The sequence below is a fragment of the Diabrotica virgifera genome, chromosome 6 (assembly GCF_917563875.1).
Source record: "Diabrotica virgifera virgifera chromosome 6, PGI_DIABVI_V3a".
Lineage (NCBI taxonomy): Eukaryota > Metazoa > Arthropoda > Insecta > Coleoptera > Chrysomelidae > Diabrotica > Diabrotica virgifera.
Window position 1 is genome coordinate 93200649 of NC_065448.1, and position 20562 is coordinate 93221210.

Sequence of the window (20562 nt, forward strand, 5' to 3'; positions counted from 1 at the left end):
CATTTGCTTACATTTATTATTGTTATTACAGTGGTACTTGATGTATTTTGTTAATCTTTATTATGATATATGATTAATGTGTTAATCTTTAAATTCCATCTCTAGATTAATATTATTATTATACTAATTTCATCAATATTAAGTTGGACAAACCTTTGTTAATTATTCTAATTAAAAACATTCACCAGTGGTCTGATATTAGTTACCCTCTAATTACAATGTCCAATAAAAAATTATTTTTACAAATTATCGCTTCATATAACAACACTCTTAGGCAAGTGCATAGTTTCAGAACGTGATTTTTTAAACATACATTTTAGTAAATTATCAATTGTATGTTAATTATTCCATCAATAAATTAAAAATCATTAATTCAAGTGTTAGTAGGTGTATTAAATTTGTGAGTAGGTGTGAATTAAATTTATATGTTGCTTCTAGTGATTCCGCTTTAGAATGTGGGACAGGAATTGTTTAGAAATACAATAGGTCGCAATTAAAACAGATTTTTTGGATAGTTTACATAAATTATTAACTTTTAGATGAATATATAAATATTTTTATTGTTTTCTTTACAAAGTTAAAGGCATAATAGCTGATAAAGAATTCTAGCTGTACAATATGATCAAAATTATATGGAAATTTTTTAGTTTTTTAATTGACTGACGCATAAATATAAATTGTCTTTAATGTTTACCATTTTAGGATTGTTTTATATTTTTTAGCGTTGGCTTTATTATTGTAAAGATATTTTCTTTTGATTTCTTCTCTAATTAGAGCCTGTCTACTAAACCTGAATCTTGTATAATACAGTAGTATAATAACATATTTAAAGGTGTCAATATCAATCTTCAGGTCATAATTTTAGTTATCTTTATTGGTGGTTGTTATGTAAAAATAGTATTTCAGAGATTCTTATAGGTACATGCCGGCCAAACGAAACACAGCAATCATCCGAAAGTGCGTAAACATTTTAGTGACTATTTTTATTTAATGAATTATGATTTTTCCGCTATATCTTCGGGTCCACCACTTTCAAACCTAAGCGAGGTAAAAAATCATTAAAATTTTTGAGCTAGCACATTTTTCTTTCAAGTATTTCGAATTACATGGTTCAAAATACAGAGAAAAGAAGAAACAAATTCACAATGGTAGATTGAACAGTTGTACTATATTATAAAGACATCCCCTTCGAGAGTACGTTTACATGAAAAAGATAAAGCAATTCGAATTAACCAGTTCAATTATTAAAGTGGTGTTTGATTAGTGCATTTGAGCTAAAGACATTGCCTTTTATTCAGAATATAATATATAATAGAAATATAAAAGAATAGACTATAAAAAAGAAGCACACAATAGTACTCAAAATATTTGAAGCAGTTTAATTCATGGAAAATTATGCAGATACGATTTTAGTTGTTATTAAAAAAATAAAAAACCTATAGTTAAAATCATTTGTGCATAATTTTCCTTTATTTAAACTGCTTCAAATATTTTGAGTAGTATTGTGTGCTTCTTTTTAGAGAATTCCTTAAAATCATTCATCTTTATAAATATACGGTATAAGCTCTTCTTGGCCATATAGCACCATAGGGGAGTTTTTTAGTTTTTAGTAATTACTTCACTTCAGTCACATTATCAGTCCATTACTGATGTATGGACTATGGTTCTTGTTGGCTATGTTTACCATACCATGTAGTTAATATTATAATAATATTAATATACTGTTACCTAACTATATTAAGACCTCTGATTAATAATAATCAGTATTTTTCAGTAACAATCAATTACAGCAGTGAACTAAATACTCATATTTTATATAACAATAAAAATAAACAGTTATGAAGGATTTTACATTTAAACTTTAAAAATAACCTCTTAAATTTTTCTTAGAAATATGTACAAACTGACAAAGAGAAGTACCTAGTTTCTACAATCTTTAGTAATTCAAGGGTTCCTTTATGAGTGGCAGGTATTAAATTACCAATACAACTAAAATTCCTTTTTATTTCGTCTACCTTTAAGTTATTACTCACAACATGAAATTAACAAAGATTACTCTAACTACAACTACCTGCAGATCAGCTCGTAAAGCACTTGTTTAAGGTTTTAAGACCTACTCATAAAATAATGAAAAGATCCATAAACATTGATTTACAAATAGTTCTTCACTATTTGGAAATACAGGGACCATAGCTTGTATGACAGAATATTAAAACGGTCTCTCTACAGAACTGTTCAAAGCAGAAAAATCATAAATATCGATACTTTGTTGTCCCAGTTGCTTACAAGAATTATTTACAAAAATTTGACCAGCTCGACGAACTGTTGCGGCCATAGCTCAAGCTCAGTAACTAGGTACTGTTTTATCAAGGCTGGGGTTCGATGCCAATCTGGTAAATAGACACCAGATTTTTTTCAATTTCTGATTTATCTGAGTCGCCACCGTGCCTCGGAGGGTACGTAACACCGTTGATCCCGTCTACGTAAGTAGTCAGTAGCCATTAACACTAAAATTTGAGCCAGAGGGTTAGACGAATGGAAGATGTACATTAAGCCAATTGACTTAAGAGGAAACAGTAGCGATCAACAGGTAGCGAAAACGCGTTCCAAGTTTGCGGCTGTAATTTTGAATATTTTTTCGAGATATTTGGCACACGTATTCGTAATATAATAAAGAATGGCGGTACAGAGCCCAATTTGAAAAATATATTAATATGTGGAAATTACTCTGTAATTAAATACAATATTAAAAAAACGAGCCTGTACCGCCATTAAGAATAACAAAAAAATACACTTTCTTCAAATAAACTTTTTTATCCGATGCCTAGATTTTGTGTCATTTTGGAACTACTAAAATTTTTTATTTCATTAGTAGTTCCAAAATGACACAAAATCTAGGCATCGGATAAAAAAGTTTATTTGAAGAAAGTGTATTTTTTTGTTCTTCTTAATGGCGGTACAGGCTCGTTTTTTTAATGTTCTATTTAATTACAGAGTAATTTCCACATATTAATATATTTTTCAAATTGGGCTCTGTACCGCCATTCTTTATTATATTACGAATACGTGTGCCAAATATCTCGAAAAAATATTCAAAATTACAGCCGTAATCTTGGAACCCGTTTTGGCTACCTGTTGATCGCTATTGTATCACCTTAAGTTAAGTATGACAGGTTCTAACAACAAAGAAAAACTTAGAATATAATACAACATATTATAATCCAAATTATCTGTGTCATAGAAACTAATATCAATAATCAAACACAGTAACAGTAGGTATAGGTATATTTTTAACGTATGCCAGTTGTATGAATAATTCTACATTCTACTGCATCCTAAGATACATTCATCTCTTTACACGAGAAAGATCTCGACATCATACAACTACATATTTTAGCAATGCAGATTTCGTGAAAAGGGAACTTAAATATTCTTTAGCGTCTTGTTAAGTCTTAAGGGTCGTTTAAACACATCGATATATCAAACAACTTATCAAGGTCAATCGAGTTGTTGCAACTTATCATTGTGTGTAAAGCGTCGTTTAAACACAACGATAAGTCACAGCAACTAGTTGTGATGACAAGTTGAAACACTGTTTAGACGCTGCGATTCAATGCGATACCACCTTCAACCCAACTCCAACTTTGATAAGTTGTGCGATGCACCGTTTACACACAATGATAAGTTGCAACAACTCGATTGACCTTGATAAGTTGTTTGATTTATCGCTGTGTTTAAACGACCCTTAAACGGTGCATCGCACAACTTATCAAAGTTGGAGTTGGGTTGAAGGTGGTATCGCATTGAATCGCAGCGTCTAAACAGCGTTTCAACTTGTCATCACAACTAGTTGCTGTGACTTATCGTTGTGTTTAAACGACGCTTTAGAAGTACACTGTTTACTTATAAAGTACAACTGAGTTACTACAAGTAACTCAAAGCTTTTGGGCTTCTGTGTTTACATTAGGTTTGTTCCAACATGAACTTTTGGACGGTCCAGAAACCGTCACGAAACTACTTGTACCGTTTGTTGTGCGCATGTTCGTAATTGTATCGCCCAGTTATCGTCCCATGACGGTAATCATATATTTGTCATTTTTGTTGGTGACAGCTTGTGTGCTTTTAGTCGATCAAAGGCTCAAAAACTTTAAAGAATTAAATCCTAGTGCGCAAGTCAGTCCAACCAGCACATTATGCATTTGCCCGATTACTGAAATGATCATCACGAAACCGTCACCGAAAGATCACAATTCTTGTTGGAACAGTGGGAAGGACGATCCGATGACGATCATATTTTTGTTGGAACGGATTTTGTTTACTGCGCAGAAGCGTTACCGTTTCGTGACGGTTCTCGGTCGTGTTGGAACAAACCTATTGTCAACATTCATAAGACTTATATCCTGTCTTCATAATTCCTTGCATGCTTACTGATGCTCTCTTATTAAATATTAATTACTAGATCTTTACGACTGTCATTGCTTCTGATGTACTAGGAGATTTTTATTCTTCCGTTTTATTGCTGTTATATTGCTTTCAGTGGCACCATTATTATAGAATTGTATGCCTTAACAGGTTAGGATTTATTTAAACAATATTAATACATAATAATATATGAGACCCGTGGCTTGATGTACTATTCTTCCATTCTAGCTTATCGTTAGCTTTCCTTTTCCAGTTGTTTATGTTAAGTCTCGTCATGTCTTCTTTGGCCTCATTGTTCCATCTTGACTTCGGTCTTCCCCTTCTCATTATTCCTGCCAACGCACTAGATATTATAATTTAAGGGACTCTCGCTGAACTCATTCTCTCGACGTGACCTAGCCATCTAATTTTTTGAGCTCTTGTTACTGTTAGTATATTAGGTTCTTGATAAAGCTCTGATAGCTCCTTATGTATCTTTCGCATCCATTATCCATTTAAGTTCTTCCCACCAAAGATGTGCTCAGCACTTTTCACTCCCAAACTAATAGCATTTTTTGCTGTTTTTTTTATGTCTCAGATGCATGCGTTATGATTGACTTTATTGCAGTTTTGTAGGTTCTTCACTTTGCTCCTCGGGATATATTTTTGCTTCTCAACAGCCTCTTGAGAGCATGAACCTACGGCACGGTTACCTGACATCATTCTTCTACGTATCTCTTCTTGGATAATAGAGACCCTTGTGAAAATACTTCTTTAGTGTTCAAACCTTTCCACTGATTCGAATTTATATTGGAAATATTTATAATATTTAAACTATATTGCTTCTTTATTTAAACAAAATTATTAAAACAAAGATAAATCTAAAGGACAGAAGTAGGTACTACAGTTTTGTTTGGTCGGAAAGTAAATTTTTGGTTAGTACCTTTAATCTAAACCTTCTTCAACTTGCAAGGCCTACAGACAGATAAATAATAGTAGACATGATCCATTCTCCATCTATCTACGTAGAGTATGGTGCAAATGAAAGGAATAAATTCGTTATTTCGTAAACCAGCGACTTTGAGGAAAAATCCGGAAACAGGCCGATTTTTATTTTTAAATAATGATATTTTGGCATACATGTCATACTAGTGACGTCATCCATCTGGGCGTGATGACGTAATCGATGATTTTTTTAAACAAGAATGGGGATCGTGTGCTAGATAATTTGAAAATTTATTTAATTCTCTATTCAGCAATAGAAACATTTACATAATTATTTATACAAAGTGTCCAAAAAAAATTTTTAAATTAAATTATTTGACAAAAAAAAAGAAGAATGTATGTAATTTATTTAATTCAAAATAAATTTTACTGCTTTCACAAATCAGAAAAAATGTTTATTTCACAAATGAACATTTCTTTTCGCTTAAATTAAATGTTCAAACTTCTAAGAGGCAAGTCGCTGGCAGGAGCTGGCTTGAACATTGAATTGAATCGAAAAGCAATGTTTATTTGTGAAATAAACATTTTTTTTAGGGTAACAGTAAAATATATTTTGAATTAAATAAATTACAATACATTCTTCTTCTTCTTTGTCAAATAATTTAATTTAAACATTTTTTTTGACAATCTGTATAAATAATTATGTGAATGTTTATATTGCCGAATAGAGAATTGAATAACCTTTCAAATAAGCTAACACACGACCCCTATCCATCTCATCTGTTGGTCAACAATCACATAGTCAATTCCCCAGAAGGGAAAGCCGAAGCATTCAGAAATTCGCTTCAAAACAATTTTCAAACGCCAGATAACCCGAACTTTGATCGCATATTTAAATTCAACACAGAATACATTGTAAATGTTACTCTCAACCACTACATTCCAGTCTATGATCCTATCATGGACCCCCTCACAGACAGGGAAACGGAGAGCTTCTGCCAAATAGGCAAAAACAGCGCTCCCGGACCTGATGGCATCAACCGAAGGTGCCTCAAAAAACTTCCAGAGAGTATCATCCCTCTTCTAACTAAAATATTCAATGCATGTCTCAAAAACAGCCACTTTCCTACTCCTTGGAAAGTGGCCAACACCATCATGCTTTTGAAAAAAGGCAAACCCCCAACTGACGTGGAATCCTATAGACCAATTTCATTAATCAATACTCTGGGTAAAGTTCTTGAGCTAATCCTAAAAGAGAGGCTCAATAACTTTCTCGAAAACCACAATATCATACCAAAATTCCAATATGGATTCCAGTCAGGTAAATCTACTAAACATGCATTAATAGACTTCACTACCAAAGTTACTCAAACCATCAACGATGGTTCAATCGCCATAGCCACATTTCTGGATGTGCAGAAGGCTTTCGACCAGGTCTGGCACGACGGGCTTGTTCGGAAACTTCTGGACATCGGGCTTCCATTGCAATTTACCAAAATTGTACACTCCTACCTCCACAATCGTACTGTCAGAGTGAAAATATGCGATCAAAGGTCCACCCCCTTCACTCCACAAGCTGGAGTTCCCCAGGGTTCAGTCCTAGCGCCGCTGTTGTACATCATCTACAACAGCGATATCACTAACCAAAATATCCCAGGTACTCGGCTGTTTCTCTATGCAGACGACACGACTCTGCTCTCAACTACCTCTCGATACAACCCAAGACTCCTCTTCAGAAGAGCCCAGGCTCTGTTGGACGGCGTCGGCGAATGGTGTTGTAAGTGGAGAGTCACGCTCAACGCGAACAAAACAACAACAATTGTGTTTCGCGCCCCTTCTGTGTCAAATAGAATCATTCGCAATGAAGACGACCAATATCCTCTGAGTTTGTTGGGAGAAAGGCTTGTTGTTAGCCCGACTGTGAACTATTTGGGAGTTCTGTTTACCAGGACTCTCAACTGGGACGCAGATCTAAAGGCAACTTTAGACAGGGTAAGGAACAGGGCCAGACTTCTCAACGCTCTCTCTGGAAAAATTGGCAAGACACACAAGAAGACTCTCATTCACACTTACAAGACCTTTATTCGACCCGTCATGGAGTACAAGTCATGTATCTACTCTCTTTGCTCTAGACAAAAACAAGAGAGGTTGTTGAGGACGGAGCGTAGAGTCTTGCGTAGATGTAACTATGAGCACTGGCGATATCCCTCAAACGAAATCCATAACATCTCGAACACCCCCAAAATCACCGCGAGAATAAACTCTCTGAACAGGAACTTCACAATCAAAGTAATCAACGGCCCCCCTTCCGACACACAAGAATCTCTCAAATGTTCCTGTTCATCTTCCGGCCACGTACTCTACCGAAAGCCCAAACGCAAAAAGATTCACGTACCGTCCGCTCTAATGCAAACATGCATTGACGAACTCCCGGTAGAGTACGAAAACATCCTTGAGGCTACCCCGTTAGCCTACCGTACCCACCTCTAACATTTCCTCTTCCCTACCCCGAACAGGGAGAAGTTGGTTTTTTGCGGTTTCCCAACTTCATTGCACAATTATACCTGTTCGTCCCAAGAAAATAGCCGCAACTATTTTCTCCACTCGAACGCTCACTGTCCACGCTGCGCTCAAAGCCACCTCCTGACCGCCGACGAGGGACGCAGGTTCGCCTGTCGTTGTACAATGGTTTCTAGGGAGATTGGTCGAGAGCAAAGCACGGACAGTACACGTAAATGTCTATGGAACCAACAACAATCCATCAAACTTTCTTCTCTGTTGACTTCTTAGCCTTCTGGACACCACCGTCCGGCATAACCAAGGATCCAAGAACACCAGGACACGGCGCTTGCCCCAGTGTGTTTTTCGGACTGTTTGCTTTTGCTGCCAACACTAAACATTCACCACAAACCCTGAAGAGGACAAAATCCTAAACGGGGAAGCACATTGTACGCATTTCTTCTTAACATTATCAAGACAAGCAAATCAAAACAATGTAGTAGTAGTAGACCCCTATTCCTATTAAAAAAATCATCGATTGCGTCATCACGCCCAGATGGATAACGTCACTAAGTATGACATATATGCCAAAATATCATAATTTAAAAATAAAAATCGACCTATTTCGGGACTTTTTCTTAAAGTCACCAGTTTGCGAAATAACGAATTTATTCCTTTCATTTGCACCATACTGTATATAAGTAAAATTTCAACAAAATTTTGCTTCCTAGTATGTACTCAAAATGTGAGTAAAACTAAAGTACCTAGACACAGTTAAGATTTAATTTGTTTCAGGGGCTACCACCCTCAGTTGAAAATTGTTTCTTATTTTTCTGTGGTGTACAGGGTACACCACAGACAGTTCTGAAGACACCAAAAGAAAGAAACATAATATGTCAAATGATAGTGGTAGCCCCCAGTGGCGGCTCGTGATTTTTACAATAGGGGAGGCTATTCCTAAATGTAAAATATCTAGACAAATTTGCACTAGCAAAAAAATCCGCCAAAAAAATCTAATTTAAGGCCCCATTTTTTTGACCATTTTTTATTTACATTTTATAATATCATCATAATTCATAATTTCATAATATCATACCATGCTAAAAATAGTTAGTCTAATTGTAAAAGTGTATTACCAAAGTTTGTCGTTTATTTGTTAACAATTCTATCTCTGTAAGTAGATATGCATATCAAAATAAATACAGATTTGAAGTTTTGCAGTCTATACAGGTTGAAGGCTCACATTTTTTAAGATACTCAACTGAATTTTTTTAATTCTAAAAGCGGCCTACTGCGAATCCAAAAACACGGTAAATTACCGATATTTTGCTTTGCATTACAGATATCGGAAAAAGTTATATAGACCGGGTCTCTTTAAACGCTGCTGGGCTGCGTGGAGCACTAGCAAGTGAGATATTCCGGCCAGCAGCCTCCGCTCCAATTTTAGGATCCTGACTACAAAATAATGAAAAAACTAAAAGTGCGAATTTTGTGATGAAATTTGGTATGTGGGGTTAGAACATTATTTGGAACAACTTGTTCAAATAACTTTTTCCGATATCTCTAACGCGAAGCAAAATAGCAAAGTAAACAAAACAGTGTAGCATGTGTAAAAAATGTACGGGGAGGCTAAGCCTCCCTTGCCTCCTCTGACCAGCCGCCAGTGGTAGCCCCTGAAACAAAATAAATCTGAAGCTGCCTCTAGTTAGATAAATAGTTAAATTTTGATTCGTATCCTAACAATTAGAGGAACTTTCTTTTCCTATTTTTACCTTGTTTTTTTAGCAATGTGTTACATTTTAAGTAATACACAAGAATCCTATGTGTTCCTAAATAAGCAATGTTTATTCTTCAAACATTGATTCGTTCTATTGATCTGTAATGAAAATATTGAAGAACTTAATTTTTTAAATCTTATTTCCCACCCTTTTATCCAGGTATGAATTCGGTTTGCCGAATGCTGTAAATGTTCTGCTGTTTCTTCACGATTTCAGCGAAATGAAAGGATTGCGGTGTCATCAGCGAAGGTAGCACTAATATTAATTATTAAGGTTAAATGTATTAAATCGAAAATATAATTGAGTTAGTACCTATTAAATCGTTACGTAAAGTCCGTAGAGGCGCATGATTTCTCAATAGCTTAAAATAACTTCTTTGTAATGAGATAATGTGCTAATTACTGTTCTCTTATTTACGGATGGACTAAAATAAACGACACTTAATTTTAACAGATTTCACATTTGGCCTTTCCAAGTTTAGTTGGTCAGCTGTTAATTAACACTTACCATTTCAGTAATCATCATTAATAATTTTTTCGGTACCCGTCGGTCAACAAAAATTATACAAATTTCTGCACTAGGCCAGGCATCAGGTACCCTAAAAATTAATATAAGTGTAACACTTATGTAAGTGTACAGTTAAATGTAACTAAACTTTGCATCAACGTCTAAGAAAGAAGCTGAATTGATCATTATTATCGTCATAGATTGTACTACTGATTGTACTACTGCTGGTAGAAAGGTCTTTCTTTTTCCCAAGTATCTCTTCCAATTTTCTTTCTGACATGGTTTTCTTTATCTATGTAAATCCACACTCTGGATAATCAATCCAATCCCATTAATGGGACAAGTAGACCTACAAAGTGTGAGGAATTTAACAATTTGCAACTATGAATATAAACTTTCTCTTCTGTTCCTCTTAAGTTGGAAAACTAAAGCAAACACTGGATATACTCACAGAAAAAAATATGGTAACGGCTGTACATGAGACCAGGTTTACAGATGAATGTTGTTTTTACTCTGAAGGCTTTAGAATTATTCAAGAGAAACCCTGCAAAAGATTACGGACGATTACGTTAAATAGCACATATTCCTCCACTGCATAAAAAAAAGATAAAAGCTATTTAAATAATTATCTTGGAATTACTTTGGTTTCATTGAACTACAAAAAAAAGAAAGGGTCTGAAGGTAAACTGATTAGCTTTTGCTGATGACTTTGCTCTTTTAGCTAATTATGTCATTTAAAGTGAGCGGCCGTGGGTAACGGCATAAACGCTGGCCTCATACGCCAGTAGACATGGGTTCGATCCCTGCCAAAGACAAACCATTTTCATTTCCAATAATGACACGAGCCGTCTCACCGTGCCTCGGAGAGTACGTTAAGCCGTCGGTCCCCCTGGGCTAGTTTACATCGACACTAGTTACTTGAAACAGGGTTAAAGATGTAATTGGCGCTGGAACTATCCGAAAGGATCTCCCCGGCAAAAATGCCATAGGATATTATTATTATTATGTCATTTAAAAAGTTTTTCTGTCATGCTTTCAATTGATCTGAAATTAGTAGTTAATATAACTGAGTTTAAAACTGTGAGTACAACAAGAAAAAGACAAACAGTCAAAAAAGTTAAATACACGGGACAGTTTCTTACACCTGATGGTTAAGAGAATGTTGCCATTGAAAATACATATTATAGATGTTCTAAATTAAAAGATGCCTTCCATATATGCAAAAACCTCTACAAAAGCAGTCATAGTCATCAAGCGTCAGCCTCATTTATGCATCCAAATGTTTAGATATGATAAAGAAAGGGCCATTGCGAAAACTTGAAATAAATTGTAGAAAAAATTTGAGAAAAGTCTTCGGACGAAACTAAGAAATAAAGCATTTTGCCGAAGACACAATCACGAGTAAAAGGAACACAGAAAAAATTGTTTCCAACATACAAAAACGAAGTTACTAAGTGGAAATTCCACCTGATGACCTCCAAAATTGTCAAGGTCTCAGCTATAAGAAGAAATCTACTAAGAATCTTATTACTCTCGCTATCCCAGCTCCTTGCTTTCACTGTTCCAGCTTCTCCAGTTTTTTTTTGTTAAACTCATATTCTGTTATATCATATCTGTATACTTGAGTCTTTAAATTCATGCATATCTGCTTTTTTGTGTTGTTTTGTTTTCCATATCCTCTTTAATCAAAGATTTTAGTAGCCACTTGCATCTACTATGTAGTATAATATTCTGGAATAGCGGTAATACGATTTTGATCATATGAAACGCTTTTTGGGAATATGGAAGGGTTACAATAAGGATATTCGTTCTACATTGGTATTTTTTTTTATAAAAACATTGCTTGCAATAAATGACCGTTTTGGAGTGTAATTTTCAGGTTGGTTGCTTTTACTTGGGGGGTGACGGTCACCCCTTCTCGGGGGGTGAAAAACGCGTGTTTAAAATAAGCACGGAAATGGATTAGTTGACAGATTATAAGCAACTTTTGTTCTATAAAGTTTTTTACGTAAGTCAATACTTTTTGAGTTATTTGCGATTGAAATTGTTGATTTTTCGACAAAAAAACTACGTTTTCAGACCATTCTTCGAAAATAACTCAAAAAGTAAATATTTTATCAAAAAAAACATTAGAAAAAGTGTAGCTTATAAAAAACCGAAGAAAATGGTGTATCAGTAAAGTATATAAATTGAGAAAAAGCAAAGGTGTAGCTCATGAAAAATACGTTCTTATTCGTCTAATTCCAAATCAAATAATTCAACGCGAAATCACCGACAAATTAAGCACTTTTCGGGAAAAGCTTATTAGGATTTTTAAAGTATCTAAAAAAAGCTTTAAATTTGTTTTTTATAAAAGTTTCTAGCATCAAAAATAAACGAGTTACACTGAAAAAAAGTTGGCCCCTTTTTTTGGTAAAAAAAATCGTAAAAACCTCTCTCTATTTAGCAGCCTAAATAAAATTAATCGTTACCCCTTTACCATTTATTTTAACTGTATGTGTATTGTTTATATGATCTGTAAGTATGATTGGCTTAAAGTGCTTATTTAAAAAAAAAAATTGGTTTTATAGTAAAAAAAGGTTTCTAAAAAGTATTAGTGATAAGAAAAATCTTCAAAAATAAAAAAATGTAGGTTTTGCAATTATAAATATGCTAGTTTCATTTTGTTTTTCCGTAAGACAAAAATTGGTTAAGATATGGCTGTTCAAAATTTGCATACACTCGTACTTAGTGACCCGTTCAAACTTTTTCAACTATAACCTTTTCAAAAATAAGCACTTTAAACCGATAAGACTGACAGATAATATAAAAAAGAGATAACTAAGTAAATTGTTTGTAACGCGGTAGCGATTAATTTCATTTGGGGAGCTAAACATGCGCAGATTTTCATGATTTTTTACCAAAAAAAGAGGAGCAACTTTATTTTGAGCGTAACTCGCATATGTTTAATGCTAGAAACTTATAACCAATTAAAATAAAGCCTTTTATAAACACTTTAAAAAAGTTTGAATTGGTTTTTCCCGAAAAGTGCTTAATTTTTCGGTGATTTCACGTTGAAATATTCGATTTGGAATTAGACTAATAAGAACGTATTTTTCATGAACTACAACTCTGTTTTTACTCAATTGATAGACTTTACTGATACACCATTTTTTTTTTGGTTTTTTATAGGTTTCACTTTTGCTATTTTTTTCGATCAAATATTTACTTTTTGAGTTATTTGCGAAAAACCGTCTGAAAACGTAGTTTTTTTATCGAAAAATAAACATTTTCAATCGCAAATAACTCGAAAAGTATTGACTTACGTAAAAAACTCTATAGAACAAAAGTAGCTTAAAATCGGTCAATTTATCCATTTCCGGTCATATCTTGACCGTATATTTTGTCACCCCCGAGAAGGGGTGACTGTCACCCCCCAAGTAAAAGCAACCAACGGCACAATTTCAACTTTGAAGTGGAGAGTAAGTAGAAACTAAATCCAAATTTTCATTCAATTTGGAGTTGCGCCTGAAAATTACACGGTATCGCCGTATTTCCCGTTCATTTACTGGGCTATTGTCCTTTAATTAATTTGTTATTTGTTACTTTCGCAAGGTACAGTATAATCGTATTTATATAAAGATATAAATATTATATTTTGTTTGTATCCATATAAATAATATCCGTTTGTATCTATATAAATATTTAAAAGTACTTTCCATAATAATGTGACTATAATATATTAAAATTTACACCACTGATGCCTGGTCTATATCGTTCATTATTAGTTTCGTTCGATCTGTCTCTCTCACTTGATTATTTTAATTGTTGTTTGTAAGATGTAGCCTTCCATTGTGATAATTATCGTAATTGATTTATAGCCAATTTGTTACAATTTATTAAGGCTACATACATTTACGATTCGTCCGTTTGGTACTACATATAAATCTGTTTAATATTGGCGATGGAATTCTCAGACCGGTATTTCTTATTTCTGCAGGTTGTCAGCGCAGCGGCTAATCAGAAACGAGCCAGGACGCGAATTACCGATGATCAACTGAAAATTTTACGTGCTCACTTCGACATCAACAACTCTCCGTCGGAAGACCAAATTCACGAGATGGCATCACAAAGTGGCTTACCGCCGAAAGTTATAAAACACTGGTTTAGAAACACATTGTTCAAAGAACGACAACGTAATAAAGATAGTCCGTACAATTTTAACAATCCACCTTCAACTACATTAAATTTAGAAGAATACGAAAAAACTGGTGAAGCTAAAGTAATGCCCTTGAACAGCTCGGGGAGCAGCATTGAAGAGAATAAGTCAAAAGAATCACCAAAACTTTCGCAAGAAATTAAACACGAATTAAAAGAGGAACCTGTCGATGACTTTCCCAAACTAAACGAAGAGAAAATACAAGAACCTATAGACGAAAAACCTAACATATTTAACTTACCAGTAAACTTGCAACAAGCACAAAGTCCAGCGACGTCTATTGCCAGTTCAGATAACCAAAGTGTATCACAGCCAAGTACACCGAATAATCTCACCCTGACTTCAATCATTGCATCTCAGTTAGGTGATACCTTAACTACGAGTACACCTACTATGAATATGGCCAGCTTATCATCCCATCATGGTCTTACAAGTCCTATGTTGCCGCCTCCTAAACTTAACCAACAAAATTTTCCTAATCCAAACAACCTTCAAGGAATGCTACCCCTTACTCCCAACCGGTGCCTAAGCCCTAGCCGAGACTACAGCAATCCTGGGAGTCAGGGATCTGGAGGTTCAACTGGAAAAAGAGCAAACCGTACTAGATTTACCGATTATCAAATAAAAGTATTACAAGAATTCTTCGAAAATAACGCTTACCCAAAAGATGACGATCTCGAATATCTATCGAAACTACTGAATCTTAGTCCACGGGTTATAGTAGTTTGGTTTCAAAACGCTCGCCAAAAAGCACGAAAAGTATACGAAAACCAACCAGCAGTTGAGCCCGCACCTGGAATTGACGAAGCTGGAGCAAATAGATTTCAAAGAACTCCTGGACTAAATTACCAATGTAAAAAGTGTCTACTGGTATTCCAAAGATACTACGAACTAATTCGACATCAGAAAACGCACTGCTTTAAAGAAGAAGATGCAAAACGTTCAGCACAAGCTCAAGCAGCAGCAGCACAAATAGCCGCTGTATTGAGTTCAGAAGATTCAAATTCGAGTACAACTGTAGAACAATCTCAACAACATCAGATGCCTCCTCAAAGTGGATTACCGACTCTACCTCAACCCAACCTTACACAAAGTCCCAATCATCCTACTGCTCCAACAACTCCTACCCCAAGCCAAGGAAATTATCCCCCAACATCACCTTCTCCTTCTGAATCCAAAGAAAGTACCTTTCAGTGCGATAAATGCAATCTAGTTTTTCCTCGATTTGAACTTTGGCGAGAGCATCAACTTGTTCACTTAATGAATCCTAACCTTTTTCCATCATATCCCCCAGATTCTCCCTTTGGGATCCTTCAGCAGCATGCCCAACTACAACAACTAAACGCTAATTTGGGGGATATGAATAAACAACCGAACAATGTTGGGAACATACCGCAACAAAACCTTCAGCATCCTCTCATCAATATGTTAAATAATGTTGCTGGACAAAAAAGAAAAGTTGATGAATTTGATGCTGAAAGTGACACTTCTGATCAACCCAAAGATAAAAGACTTAGAACCACAATACTACCTGAGCAACTAGATTATCTTTATCAAAAATATCAGGTAGAAAGTAATCCATCCAGAAAAATGTTAGAAAATATTGCAAGAGAAGTGGGTTTAAAAAAGAGAGTGGTTCAAGTATGGTTTCAGAATACCAGAGCCAGAGAAAGAAAAGGGCAATTTAGAGCCCATGCTCAAGTAATTAATAAAAGATGTCCGTTTTGTCCGGCCCTATTTAAAGTTAAGTCTGCTCTAGAATCTCATTTAACCACCAAACACGCAGATCAGTGCGCTAGAGGTGAAATAAATATTGATGCGTTACCTGACGAAGAGATAAGCCTTGAATCAGCTCCAAGTTTGAGTTCAGGAGGCGAAAACAAAAATCAGCCTCCAAATTCAAACATGGTACCCCCTCTATTTCCATCACTTCATCCCGATATGGAGAACTCCATAAAAAAGTATTATGAAGAAAGTATGAAGCGGTATATTAGTGAATTACAAGCGCATGCTGCCGCATCAAATGGTGATAAAAGTGAAATAAAATCGGAGAAACCTGAGGGTGTAGAAATCCCTTTAGATTTATCTAAGCCAGTAGATCTGTCTCGACCAATGAAAGTTTCTATGGATCACGAACGAAATGTTTGTGATCCAGGCCCATTAACTGATCTCAGCGAGCGTTCTTTATGTGATGAACGTAGCGACTCTATGTCTGAAACTACGGAATACTACGACGATGAAAGTAATCCAACCTCACCTGCCAGTAGTACTCAAAGCAACACCCAAAAGCAAATGAATAGTAGCGGTGGTTCACAGGGTGGCAATAAACGTTACCGAACTCAAATGTCTTCAGTCCAGGTGAAAGCTATGAAAATTTTGTTCAATGACTACAAAACACCGACAATGGCTGAATGTGAAAACCTAGGAAGAGAAATTGGTCTGCCCAAACGAGTTGTTCAAGTATGGTTTCAAAATGCACGAGCCAAAGAAAAGAAAGGCAAGTTAGCCTTACAAAAAGCTTTAGGCCAAAACGAAGGAGAAACCAATGCGATGCCTGATGACTGCAAGTACTGTAACTTCAAATATTCTCACAAGTACTCAGTTCAAGACCACATCTTTACCAAATCACACATAGCCAATGTGAAGATGCATCTAGAAAACCAACATAAAGATGTCGGTCCCGAGAACGAATTCACTGTGCCATCAATACCTGGGGCTTCGGGTGCCGTCTCAGCCGATTCCACCACCAACCCTCAGCAGAATGTTAACAACAACAGCCACTACCAGCTGCTCCAAATGTCTGGCGTTCAAATGGGGAACATGGCTAAAGGTGAACAGGAGGAGAATCAAGAGAACCTCTTCCAGCAATTCTACCAACTCGGCAACAATGCAAACTACGGTGTTCAAAACCAGTACGTTCATCATGCGATGTTTGGCGCTAATGGTGAGTAACATTTTAAATACTTTTGTGTGCTTCTATTTGTTGTTGCTTAGCATTTTATTTGTATAAAAAGATTTGTTCATTCATGCATTTAAATCGATATCGTTAAGTTCAGTCGGGATTCTAAAACACTTTGACTACGTTTTTTTTAATATTGGTCGGTAAAGCCTAGTTAACTTCTGATTTAACCGGAAATTACTTTCATTTGCTGTTTTTGCTATTAAATGCTGTACCTGATTGTAGAAATAGTGCAATATTAAATCGTAATTATTCTTGTGGTACTTTCTAATTTAAAGTGTTAATTTTGATTTAAATTCTATTATAATATAACCTCAAATTTACAAAAACAGTACGTTACTTATTTAGAAATATATATAAGAAATAATAATAAATTCATATTAATGTGTTGAAAACTGCTTTCTTCTTATTGCTATTTTTATATTTACCTTTCGTTTATTTATCTCTCGTCTAAGAATATCACTAATTGTCCAAACTCTTGGATTGCTTTTCCTAGCTTTGTAAATTTGATTGTGAATCATAATTTTTGGTCTATTTTCTTTTTGTCAACTCGATCTTTTAAGAAAGTATTATGCGCTATTTTCTCTTCTAGTGAATCTCGAGTTTGTAATTTTTCGAGAGCACTTTTAATCTCTTCTTTAGCACTTTAATTCATTTGCCTTTATTTTTGACGTTTCTGGTAACACAGTTAGAGGTTACGATTTGAACAAGTTTTTAAAAATGGAATTCACTCGATATATCAACCAGGTTTCATTTTACTTTTCTGTTGTCTTATAAAGCTCTACATTTGTATCATTTGGAACAAATAAGTCAGACTTAAATATTATGTTTGTAAATGTTGCCCAGTACTCTTTTATTGCTTTTTTTAATAATAATTTGTAAGTCTTGCTTCATTTTCATTTGTTGGTCTTAAGCTTCTGGTCTTTAACTGCATTTAAGAAACGCAGTTTTTTCTTCGATTTTTCTTTTATATCGTTGGTAAACCAAGGTGTTTTGGACTAAAAATAAAAATGAAATAAAACAAAATAAAAATAAAAACATTTATTGCCATAATAATATTTACATTTCACACTAAAGATGGCCTTCTTTACCGGATTATTCCTGTTGTTGACTCCTGAACATCTTTTTCTGTAGGTGCTGTTTTCAGCATGGCGTCTCTGTTCTTTCTAAGTTCTTCCAGTTGAGCTCTACTGTGGAACCCCAGACTGGGACTGCATACAATATCACCGACCTAACGTAGGCCTTGTACAATTAGATCTTCTTGGCATTCGTTCGGGGGCTGAAAACTCCTGAAAATATAAGCTTGAATTAGTCTTTTAGCTAAATTCGCTTTTTTCTTGACTTTTTGAGTGTTCTTCGTGAAATTTAGTCTTTTGTCGAGGTGGACTCCTAAGTATTTGCCGGATGCTTCAGATTGTATGACGTTTCCACCCATCGTGAGTTCTACTATTGCTGGATTGTGTTGCTGGGTAAAGAGGATAGGCTGTGTCTCTTCTGCCTTGATTTTGATCTTCCATTTATCCATGTCGAGTCTCGACAATTATTCTTCTGCCCTCTTGTCCTACTGTCCATACCTATTGCCGTATTGACCACCTATAGAACTGTACTTGTTATTGCATCTCTTGGTAAGTCTGAAACAAAAATGTTCTATAAGATGGGCGATGGAATACTGCCCTGAAGCATCCCTTCTGGGATTTCTTGTATCCTGGATATCTTTTGATCAGTTGAAACTTGAAACGTCCTATTAGATAAATATGTGTCACATATATATGATTTTTTTATGTCTAGGATGGCCAATCCATATTTTCTGGTTTCTGTTGACTTGGATTTTCGTGCCGCTGACCACTTTGCTAGCCAAAGTTCGCAGTTTCTTTCTTTTCTGAATCCGACTTGATCTTGTATTATTATTTTCTCTGCGTGCTTCATTAGTCTTCTGTTGATGATTTTCTTAACCTTTCTCAGTAGAGATATTGGCCTGTAGCTATCTGGTCTTCTTTCGTCCTTCCTTGGTTTTAGTAGAGGGATAATTTTTGGATATTTCTAGTTGATTTGAAATTCTGCATTTTCCAGGCAAAATCTGAAGATGTAGTTGCACTATAATTTTCTACGGGAGTTCCTCGATTGTAATGTTGTGGATACCTTGCATTCCTGGGACTCTGCTTCATTTTATTTTACTCATAATTTTAGCAACTTCCGTTGGATTTAGAAAGTCTTTTTTCTCTACTAAAAATCTTCCTTTACTGTGTTGGACTTGGGTTTAACACTTCTATTTATTCTTTTGGTTCCTTTTATGTTTAGTATTTGATATTGTCATGCATTTGGTTGTAGAGCGGGATATCATCGTGTTGTTTAACCATCCTATTACATTGGTAAAAGTCGTTAGAGCCATCAACAGAATTTTAATCTTCTATTTTCCCATTCTATATTCTTTTAATTTACAGACTTTTTATGATCTTTCTATGATATTGAATAAAAGGAGGCTCAACGCGTTTACTTAATAGATTCCATTTTCAGCCGATATTGGTCGAGAAAGGTCCTTATTTATTTATTTTCGTTTGGATTTGTTTCACTGTATATATTTTTTATATATACCTAGTTCATTGCAGAAAATATCTACGTCAGCTCTATTATTGTCCCGCTATTTTGTATGGTTTTGATTTTTAATATCACAGTTGATATTTTTAATGAAAAATTAAGAACTGAATATGCTCTTCTAATAGTTTTTTTGTCCCGTAAACTAACTTTTTCTATATAATCATAATAAATGTCATTTGTAATATGAGCCTCTTTTAAGAAAGTTGTGAATGTATATTTCAATCTACAGGGTGTAACAAAAGGGTCGGTAATAAAGTTAATCACATATTCTGGGACCAAAAAAAGTTCGATTACTTACCTTAGTACAAATATGCACATAAAAAAAGTTGCAGCCCTTTGAAGTTAGAAAGTGAAAATCAATTTTTTCCAATATATCTAAAACTGTTAGAGATTGTATATTGAAAATGAACATGTGGTTTTCTTATGACAGGAACGTCTTAAAAAAATAACACTGAAATTTGTGCACCCCATAAAAATTTTATGGAGGATTTTTTTACCCCCCAAATGTTTAAGTACGTTGCAATTAAATTATTATTGTGGTACAATAATTAGTTAAACACAATGTTTTTAAAACTTTTTTGCCTCTTAGTACTTTTTCAATAAGCCACTTTTTATCGAGATATTTTTCAATATGGCGTATTTTTAAATACGTTTCAAAATTTCTGACTACCTAACAAAAT

General features: G+C 34.8%; 1 protein-coding gene across 4 annotated transcripts in view; it reads left to right on the top strand.

The window, feature by feature from the left end:
• LOC114329196 (zinc finger homeobox protein 4) overlaps positions 1–20562 on the top strand; it is a 1197903-nt gene that overhangs the window by 1145622 nt on the left and 31719 nt on the right. For all 4 annotated transcript variants that reach the window (XM_050652612.1, XM_050652613.1, XM_028278232.2 and 1 more), the window contains one exon: positions 14110–17272. In XM_050652612.1, coding sequence (XP_050508569.1) covers positions 14110–17272 — 3163 coding nt within the window. The remainder of the gene's footprint in view (positions 1–14109; positions 17273–20562) is intronic.